The sequence below is a fragment of the Nilaparvata lugens genome, unplaced genomic scaffold (genome assembly GCF_014356525.2).
Source record: "Nilaparvata lugens isolate BPH unplaced genomic scaffold, ASM1435652v1 scaffold7187, whole genome shotgun sequence".
NCBI classification, from domain to species: Eukaryota; Metazoa; Arthropoda; class Insecta; order Hemiptera; family Delphacidae; genus Nilaparvata; species Nilaparvata lugens.
This window is the reverse complement of record NW_024092936.1, coordinates 1-11,122: the sequence shown is the minus strand read 5'-3', so window position 1 is coordinate 11,122 and position 11,122 is coordinate 1. Positions and strand designations below refer to the sequence as shown.

At 34.5% G+C, this 11,122-nt stretch overlaps 1 protein-coding gene across 1 annotated transcript; it reads right to left on the bottom strand.

Moving 5' to 3' along the window:
• Positions 1–5,064: 5,064 nt before the first annotated feature.
• Positions 5,065–5,916, bottom strand: LOC120356592 (probable sentrin-specific protease 8). Its single transcript, XM_039445544.1, has one exon. It carries the CDS (start codon positions 5,818–5,820, stop codon positions 5,065–5,067), a length of 756 nt encoding a protein of 251 aa, XP_039301478.1. The 5' UTR covers positions 5,821–5,916.
• Positions 5,917–11,122: the final 5,206 nt, after the last annotated feature.

The window sequence follows — 11,122 nt, the reverse complement described above, 5'->3', positions numbered from 1 at the left end:
GTAGAAAATAAGTTGAACTTGAAGAAGAAAGTATCAGAAACAAACGAATACTGTACAGAATAAAGAATAGAGGTGTCATCAGAAGATTCAAACAGAATATGCATAATAAACCCAAGTATAAATTCAAGGTTGATGTAATCTATTGTAATTCGAAATTACATTTGTCGAGCAAGCTGAAGAAGTTTCTGCAAGCTGTGTCCTAAATATCGTGGACCTTACATAATAAGAGATGATCTCAATAAAGGGTGTTTCAAACTGGAAGAGATAAGTACAGGTAAAATTGTGAGAGTCAATCAATATATGATGAAGAAATACCATCAGAAAGCACACAATGATTAGGAATCCTGTGTCATGCCGGGATTCAGAATAGCAAGGACCGTAATACTAGTATGGTAAGAGTCCATAATTGTATCTTTTTTCTTTCTGTAGCCTATTTTTCTTGGCCCTTAATCTTTTCAATTTCGATTCTCCTGTCTTTGTGTAATGTTCAGTAAAATTCTTCTATGATGCATATCTTAACCAATCTTGTCCATAGTCATTTAAATTTGTATTCTTCTGAAATAATATTAGAAGTTAAAATAGTAGCTTATTTTCCTAATCTTTAAATTGTTGATAAAACTTAACTTTTCCAAAATCTATCCATTTTAGTGTAAATAATTGTTTGCTTGCGGTATATTTTTTCATGTATTACATATTTTAATCATGTCTATTTTTTTTCAGGTATCATATTAGGTAATTAGGTTTTTCAGAGCAATTTTGTCCCATGTTCTCATCTTTCATTGCATATCGTGCCATAAGCCATATGTAATTAGGTTATAGTTTTCTTCTGGGCTTTTAACCCATTTTGCATTTTATTTTTCTTTGCTGTCCAATAATTTGGATTTTTGGTAGACAAGTAGGTGTGATTCTTTAGAGGTGTGGGCGTGAACCACATACGGCTGGACTCGCTTATCTGACCTACTTGTTTGCGATAAAAAACCTTAGACTGCAACATCAAATGTTTGTAAAAACTTTTGCATACTTTGTTTTTGTGGTCCGATACTAGAGTCTGCTATCACATTGCCTTACAGACATCTAGGACTCTCCACCCAGTCATAATAATAATAATATAATAATAATAATATAATAATAATAATAATAATAATAATAATAATAATAATAATATATTTATTACCATTTGGTTTACAAAAAACATTGGTCATCGTCACAAGTATACAAAATAATACAAAATAATTAACAATACAAAAGTCTACACAGCTAAAACACAATTACATCTAAAATTTACTTATTAAACAAGATTACAAACTAAGTATACACAGCCTAAACATACACAATAGTAACAGATTTACATAGACTGTGAAATTTTATAAAATTCAGGTACCTTGTAAAGTCCACTTCTTATTAGGCCTTTCCTAACTCTATCTTTATATTGGGTGGCATCTAGGTCTCTTACCAATGACGGAAGGGCATTATAAAATCTGAGAGATTGGGCCCTGAAACTTCTCAATGATGCGCTGGAAGAGCACCATTCGACACCTATATTACTTGCCCCTCTTGTATTGTATGTATGCCTATCAGAGTTGAGGCTAAATTTATCCAGGTTCTTTTTGACATAACACAGACACTCCAGGACATACATAGAAGGAAGAGTCAGAATTTTATTCTCAATAAACAATGGTCTACAATGACTACGTGGCTCTTCATTGTTTAATATTCTAATGGCTCTCTTCTGTAGCAGGAAAAGTTTACCAGCCAAAGGACTATTTCCCCACAAAATTATACCATAGGCTAGGTGACTGTGGATAATCGCAAAGTAAACTGTTTTCAAGACCTCTATTGTCACACTTCCAGCCAACCTTCTCAACATAAAAAGCCCTCTTAGTACTCTATTATATATATTTCCTATATGGGTATTCCATTTAAGATTAGATTGCAAAAAAACTCCGAGGAACTGGGTAGATTCAATGTTTGGGCTGTTGGCTAGACTGAAACTTATAGTAGTGGTTTTTTTATCATTAATATGTAACTTATTTTCCTTACTCCAACTGTCAATCAAAAGATTACATTGTTCCAAATTGGACTTTGCATCTGTCTGATTTCCATCGCTAATAATAACTGCCAGGTCATCTGCATATAAAAATATTCTTCTTCCATTGCCTTCCAAGTAAGTAGGTAAGTCATTAATATAAATTAAGAACAGTATTGGTCCCAGTATAGATCCCTGAGGTACCCCTCGTTCTACTGATAAGAAATCAGAACTCAGACCACAATGGTAAACTGACTGGAACCTCCCCTCTAGATATGTTTTGAAAAACTTCAATACTTTATGGTCAATATTGTAGGCAGAAAGTTTTGTTAATAGTATTTCATGCGAGACCGTATCAAAAGCACATGAATAATCGTACATTCTGGCAACATTGCTCTTCTTGTCCTCAATTCCGTTCATTACAAACTCCACAAACTCAGATATGGCAGATGTTGTGCTCAAATTACCTCTAAACCCAAATTGACTTGAACTAAAAAGTTTATTCTCTTCAAAATACTGTACAAGAGGTTCACTAACTAGGTATTCAAAAGCCTTACCAAAAATTGGAATGATGGTTATGGGTCGAAAGTTTCTGACGTCACCTTTAGAGCCTCCCTTATGTATTGGTAATACTTTACTATATTTTAGGAAATCTGGGTAGATGCAGTTATATATACATTCATTGAACAGGTAGGTGACAATTTCCGCTATGTAAGGGGCTGCAATCTTTATTATTAATGATTTTAAACCATATACATCATACGATTCGCTATTTTTCAACTTCATCAAGGTATTGTACACTTTGGTAACTGTGAATTCTGGGAACTTGAATTTTTCACTTATACATCTATTATGATTAAAAAGTGGCACATCATTTCTACTATTACACTCAGAGACATTATAATTTATATTGTGTCTATTTACAAAAAAATTATTGAACATATCAGGAGATATATCTCTTCCTGCCGGCTCTTTCTTATCTTTCCTATTCAAAGAGTTATTTATTATATCCCACATCGCCTTAGCCTTATTATTAGAACTACCTATAAAATTTTTGTTGTATTCAAGCTTAGTATTATGTATTGCAGCTCTATATTATTCTTATAATATTTGTATTCTGCATTATACCTCTCTATTCCAGTATCTCTATACGTTCTATACAATGTCAGACACTGAGTTCTAAGCTTCTTTAACTCTGCATTATACCATCTGTTTATTTGACCATTTAAGCGTCCCTTGCACTTTATTTTTCTACTTGGGAAGGCTACCTCAACCTGTTGCATGAAATGATGGAAAAAATACTCTACCTTTTCAGTGATTGTTTTGAAAGTATAAATTGGCAACCAATTGAAGTTATTCAATAAATGACAGAAATGTTGACAGTGGGAACTATTTATTACTCTAAGAAATCTATATGATGCAACAGGGCTTGGTACTTGACCATCATTGTTAATTTTCAGCACAACTGCATCATGATCAGACATGACTGTATGCAGAACCGATGAGATGCGATTCTCCTCTTGAATTGTTGTGAAAATGTTATCTATGCATGTTCCACTATTATCTCTTCCTGGCCTGGTAATTTCAAAGGTTACAGGGTGTAAGTTAAAGGCTTCAGTCAGAGCCAGTAAACTCCTTGTAATTCTATTGCTTTCTTTGATATTGATATTGAAGTCTCCTGACACTATCAATGACTTATTTCCACAATTTAGCGAACATAATACATCCTCAAACACAGAGAAGAACAATTCAAGATTAGTGTCAGGTCTGTATATGGACAAACATATTACATTAAGGATAGGAATCTCAATAGCTGATATTTCACAAACATGCTCTACAGACAATTCATTAATTTTATTTAATTTTATAGTATCAAGACAATTCTTAACTATAATCATTGTTCCTCCTCTAGTCATATTGGCTCTACAATAGTAACTTGCAATCTTATATCCAGGAATACCTATAGACTCAACCTCAGCTGTATTTACTAACCAATGCTCGCTTATACATATTATATCGAATGAACTCTCCTTTATCAAACATGTCAGTTCATCATAACTACTATTAAATCCTTGAGTGTTCCAACCAACAATAGAGATATACCTTTTACATGATTCAGTTTTTTTCTTATGTATGTTGTTCAAGTTTGCTCGTGAATTGTTATTGATAGGCCTGGAGATATGAGATAAAATGCTCAAATCTTCACACAATGATATTGAAGTTGAATTATCATTTTCTTTAGAACTACACCCATTATCTGATATCCGAAATTGATCATACTCAACATCGGATAGCTCTCCTAGTTTTTTAGAATTATCGGCTCCCTACAGCTAGCAACTGAATTATAATTCAGCTCATTTAAAATACACTTGACAATATATCTTTACCCCAATAATTCAGGTGCAGACCATGCTGTGTATGAAACTCGATTCCAAGCCCACTCAACTTGAAAACTGTAACATTTTTAAAATGCTTACTTATTTTATCAATCTCTTTATTTGTCCACGTAATAGCTTCATTCACACAAGACCATTTAGGAAGATCATATCTGTAGGGGACATCAAAGACAAAAACTCTTGTATGCCTCATCTCTTGAAGCCTACGACGCAGTGTTGATATGAATTCCTTGGCTTCATTCCTAGACACATCAATTGTCCCCGCTACGAATACAGCTACATCTCTTGGTCCAAGGTTAGAACAATCAGTTATAGATTCTTTGGTTACATCCTGAAATCTAGCACCAGGCTTTAGAATACTTTTAATGTCTGAATTATTACTTTTATTAATTAGTTTATTAACAACATTTCTGCCCTGACTATCCATGTACAGCCTGATTTTTGTTTTGGGTGCTGATATTTTTGTTGCGGGTGTTGTGGAAGAAAGAGGTTGTTTATTGGGTTGACTAGGCTTTGAATTTATCCGACTCCTCCTCTTCTTAGTAGGCTCACTACTCAAAGTCTGTGAAAAATTGTTTCTAGTTGCTAGGCGGGTTTTGTTTGTTACACTAATTTTGGAAGGCACTGAGGCATTTACTGATATTATTGGGAGTGCATATTATAGCTATTTTGAGGTTTCAAGTAATTACATATTATCTTCAGGACATGCCATCTATACATATTAGTGTCAAAATTATCAAACTTAATAATCTTATCAAGGCAGCTATTCATATCTTCAGATCTAGATTTTACATAGCTTTCGAGGTGGAAGAGAACAAAAATTCCACAGTCATATGAATTTGTCTGCTGCAAGCAAGTCACATGAGTCACCTTTTTTGTATCAAAAATGGGATTCAGTCTTTCCACTAGAGCATCCAGTGTTCGCTTATTAAAATTCGATAGCGAGTCAAAATTATAGAAGGATTTGTCAACGTAATCATAAATAACCAGGCTCCAATGTGTGCCGTTCCACCTCGAATTTGAATCAACAGAACAATAATTGTCATTAAGTATGAAAGCAACATTCTTGTTGACGTACAGACCTGAATTGAAAAAAGAGTGAGCATAGTCACCATCGTTAATTAGGAGTGCAACCACAACCGGGTCCACCACAACTAGGTCATTATAGCTAGAGAACAATGACTCAGTATAAACACTTATATCGTCATCACTTAGCCATTCCTTACTGATAAATGAAGACAACCGTTTTGTCATTGTGCCGTCCTGGGCTTTGGCGGTGTGGGTATCAGCATCAGTTTGAGTCTCTGCATCCTTGGCACTTGCAGCATCAATACGCTGCAACCGTTGGAGATCCAGCTCAATGGACCGATTCAGGGCGGCATTCCGCTGCACCTCCATCTCCCGAAGTCGACTTTTTAACTGTTCATTTTCTTCCTCCAGAAGCAGCAACTTTTCATCCAAGAATTCATGAGCAGGGCTTTCAGAGGTGGACGATTGATCTAATACACTTCCTGTTCAGTAGCATCACTAACATGAGAACTATTTGGAGAAGGCAGAGGTGGCGAAGCATGATCTGGGTCTGTATTATGATGTTTGTGCGCACCACATACCTCCACAGTTCCATCACAAGAAATTTTTGTTTTAATAGAAGCCGAACACTCCTTATAAAGGCATCTCCATGTGATAGTATTGGTAGCAATTGAGCGAAAAGAACAACGGTACTTTTGGCTTTTGTAAATAATTCCCGGTTTGCCCTTTGTAGTTTTGAATTTAATAATGTCATCTGCCATTTTCTTTGATAGTCTCTTGCAGTAGAAGTCCAACCAGTAAGCAAAGATCAAAATTATAAAGAGTTACCTGTTTTGAAAATGATTGATGTCTAGTACAGTATTTCCATTACTAGGGTAAAAGGAAAATATAAGGGAAGAGAATGTGCTAAGAGAGCGGTCAAAGCAGGAAATAAGGAAGCTCCTGAAAAGAAAAGGAATATAGGAAGAGGAAGAGAGAATCAAATTAAGACAGGTGTAACGTAGATTTTCAATACCGCCGTTAAGACGAATAGGAGCCGCAAGTAGCTTTCAAAAACTGCCGCCGAAATAGCAGACTTGCGCAGTTTGCAATGATAGGTTAACGGTAACGGTACTGCCTGGCTCACAGTAAAGCGTCAGCCGTTGCCATAGTGATGAGACGCGGTAGATCAGCTGATCGCGAGTGAAGCTCTGACAGCTCTATAGAGATAGATAATCAGTTCGAGTCGGCTTCAACCGGCGTTATCATACTCGACTGAAATCCACCCTAAAAGGCCTCAATCTCACGATTTATCACACGTAAACAAACAACAAGCAAAAACCAACCACAAAATGGAGTCAAAAATTCGTTGTACGGGTCACTTTCAGAAGTAAACGCTTCACCCAGCCCACGCTTGAAAATATTGGATTCACGAAACAGGCACTTCACAACCTAATAATTACAATCACTGTACTCTATAGGATAACTTTTCCACTAATAGCACGTAAACGAGAGAAATTACAGAGCACCAAATACTTTAAACCAACAAGGTAGCCCAGTGCTACCAACGTAAATTAGAGTCATACTGGAATTTCAAATTCCATAGTAGTATATTTTATAAAATATACTTCTCATGAAAGTTCAGTACTGACAGTAGGATAGGCTCTAATGAATCTTTCTTCTTTGTATTGTTTAGGAAATTTATTACCCATTTTTCTTTTTCTCTTGTTTGTATTTTTAGGGAACTTATTTCCAATTATCCATCTTGATCATCTTTGTATTGTAATTTGAAATGTTTGTACTTATTAACAGTCTTTAAATTTTAAATTATTTTAAAAAATAATGGTTCAATTTCGAACATGTGAAATCTATTCTCATGTAAATTCTTTTGTTTATAAAAATAAACTTCAAAATTTGAAAGTATTAATGAATTCTGTAGCCATATATATGTGATGTATTAATGAAAGTTAACTGAATAATAATGTTTTCATTGAATAAAAACGTTTTGTTATATTATTAATTGAAATAAGGTTTGTGTGATTGATATCTTTTTCAAAATTTTAAAATGTTCTATAAATTTTGATATGATTGATTATCGTTTGAGAAATGGATGCTGGAGTAATGTAGAATTTTAGTGGGGTTTGTTGATTAGAATTTTGCTGGTATGTGATTGTTTTTTGAGATGGAAACCCATTATTGCTAAAGAAGGAAAACAGAGTTATGACTTAGAGAGGCAGTAATGAGATAATATTTTTTGTGTTGATTACTTATGTTGATTGCCATAGATGCAAAATAATGATTAATAATGTTGATTGCCATAGATGCAAAATGATGAGTAATTATGAATATTGATTGCCTTTGAAGCAAAATATTATTGATGTTTTGAATGATTTCTTGTTTAATGATTGATAGTAAAGTTTTGTCATGAAATGTAGTTTGTGTTTAGAACATTGAAAAGTGTTAAGAACATTTGGGTGATTTTCGAACTAGTGTGACATAACTACGCCAATATCTACGCTGATGCCTACACTAATAACTACGCCAATATCTACACCAATATCACACATAACTACGCCCAAAATCTACGCCTATGCCTGTGCTGATGCCAAATCTGCGCCAATGCTGATGCCAACGCCAATATCTACGCCGATGCCAATGCCTGCGCCAATGCTGATGCCAAATCTGCGCCAATGCTGATGCCAACGCCAATAACTATGCCAATGTCAACACCAATATCTACACTAATAACTACGCCAATATCTACACCAATAACTAAGCCAATATCTACACCAATAACTGCGCCAATGCTGATGCCAATGCCAAAATCTACGCCGATGCCTGCGCCGATGCCAATGCCTGCGCCAATGCTGATGCCAATGCCAAAATCTACGCCGATGCCTGCGCCAATGCCAATATCAACGCCGATGCCAATGCCGACACCAAAGCATACGCCAATAGCAATGCCAACGCTTATTGCTGACTTTGTATCTCAAACTTCAACACTACTACATTACCTGGAGGTAATTGCCATCCATGTTCAATTTGCAACTTTGAATTCAAAATAACAGTCACAGTATCATGAAAGAATGATTCAAAAAAAAATCCTCTCCTAAATTATTCCTGTATGCAGAACTCTAAACCTTGAACACTGAAAGTATAAAAAACCAAACCTTACCTAAATTAATCCTCACCTAAATTAATCCTGTATGGAACGTCATCTCTTTTCCAAAAAACGAATTACATTGTCATTTCAAGCCTGAAAGTACATTGTATAATTACAAATATGATACAAAATTACGTGACTCTGTATCGAATTTGGAATGCAGCCGTCTACTACAAGCATGAAGCAATGCTAACTGAGATGTCACCTGTATCGAGTTTGGTATGCAGCCGTATACTACAAGCATGAGGCAATGCTAACTGAGATGTCACCTGTATCGAGTTTGGTATGCAGCCGTCTACTACAAGCATGAGGCAATGCTAACTAAGATGTCACCTGTATCGAGTTGATATGCATCAGTCGACTACAAGTATCAGCCCAACACTACGTGCATCCAGATCAGCCCAACACTATGTGCATCCAGATCAGCCCAACACTAACGTCATCACATTGGAGTCACACTTAACTGAAAATCTACTGAGTGCCTTAACGGACTGTTTCCAAATGTGCATTGATAAAATCAACCGCGTCAATAGTGAAAGAAATGAACATTTTTGATTTATTGAAATTTTATGTGAAAATTAAATGTAACAATTCATCAATTCATTAAAAAAAAAAAAAAAAAAAAATAATAAATAATAATAATAATACTTTTTCATTCAACATATAATTTCTTTTGCAATAAAAATGAATTTTCTATCTATAAATTTATTTGCAATTTCAAAAAAAAAAACTATTCTTTAATATTAAACTTTCTGTTGAAATATTTTCCTTTAAATTATAAAGCTAAATCAAAAGTAATTTTGATATTCTATACTTTGAATATTGTTTGGAAACATATAACAAATGCTATGATGAATTTTTTTATAATAATTTTCAATTATAGTGGCATGTAATATTTTTATAGGAAAAATGTTACTGTTCTCAATTTACAATTCAAAATTTTCATTAGGTCAATGTAAATTTTTTTTCTTTAAATTTTCAAACAGTAAAATTTTTTTATGCAAGAGGGGGGTATTTGTAATATTACATTTTTTCTCACATTGGAATCGAATCTTCAATTCGAGATTTATGAAACTTATAGTAAATATCAGAGTCATCGATAGACGGACAAACTTTTTGACTGAGAATTTTTATCGTAAATGATTGTTGCATGTTCCATGGTGTCACCGAGGCTGGGTTAACAAAATTAATAGATAAATGGTTTATTAAATAGAGAATATATATAAAAATTTAAAATAACAGTTTCAAAATAAAGTTTTATTGAGAAAAATATAAAATGTGAATTCTAAACTTGTAATTTATAATTTTTTGGGTGATGTCTGTAACGTTGGAGGTGTCTCTGTTCTGACTTGTTTTTGGCCTGTTCTTTCTCTCTGAAACTAAGGGCTGGCTATGTGTGTGTTGTAAATTTTTGCTCTGAACATTTTCCATTTAAGTGAATTTATTAATGTTTTAAATTGAGTTTTAAACAGGTTATAGTGTTCTATTTGTCCATATAATTGTTTTGTGTGTACACAAGCCAATAGCCACTGTTTTTTCAACTGTAAACTAGATAAGTATTTTAGTTCGTAGTAACTCTAGAACTTGGCTTATAAGATATAATTCTTTGTCTATTTGTATAAATTTTTCAAAAATTCATCTGAAGATTATAAGTTCATTTGCTCTTGAAAACTGGATTTCTCATTCATAGGCGATAGATCCATTCATAGTTTATCAAGATCTATACATTGGAGCCAACAACTATCTTAGGTTAATAGGTGTTAAATGCTATCCAGCCGATTAAGGAAAAATTGGTAGCACGGCAACCTTTACATAAAGGTGCGATAGATCTGAACTCAACAATTATAGGCCTATAGCATTAGTCAGTAATATTTCAAAGATCCTTGAAAAACTTGTAAAAAAACGATTAGTTAATAATCTTGAATCAAAAAACATGTTGTCACCCAATCAATATGGCTTTCGACAAAACAGATGTACAGATGATGCTATATTTGAGTTGACAAGGTCCTTAATTAACGATGTGGATAATGGTGAGAAATGCCTTGCAGTATTTCTGGATCTAGCAAAGGCGTTTGATACAGTCTCATGGCATCTTATTGAAAGCTTCAGGCTTTGGGTGTAAGAGGTGTTGTCTCAGAATGGTTCAGTCTTATCTGGAAAATCGTAGGCAGAGAGTCAGGATTGGGAGAAACCTAAGTGCAGGAGATGGCCTTCCAGTTAGCTTTGGAATACCACAAGGAACCGTCTTGGACCAATACTCTACCTCATCTTTGCCAACGAGCTGTGCTCTATGGATGTCGGTGGCAAGATTATCGCCTTCGCCGAGACACAGCAGTATTATTCCGGGGAACCAGCTGGGATGACGTCTTCAGGTCAGCTGAACTTGGAATGGGAAAAGTTACCTGGCTTCTTTCAATAACATTCTGAAGATTAATGCCTCAAAAACAAAATTATTGCTTTCTCGCTAACAGACTCCAAGAAGCCTTCTAAGCAGACAATCAAACTAAATCTTGCAAATGGATAGTATGA

Coding starts and splice junctions, on each gene's coding strand:
- LOC120356592 (XM_039445544.1), bottom strand. CDS start 5,820: ATGGAGGTGCAGCGGAATGCCGCCCTGAATCGGTCCATTGAGCTGGAT.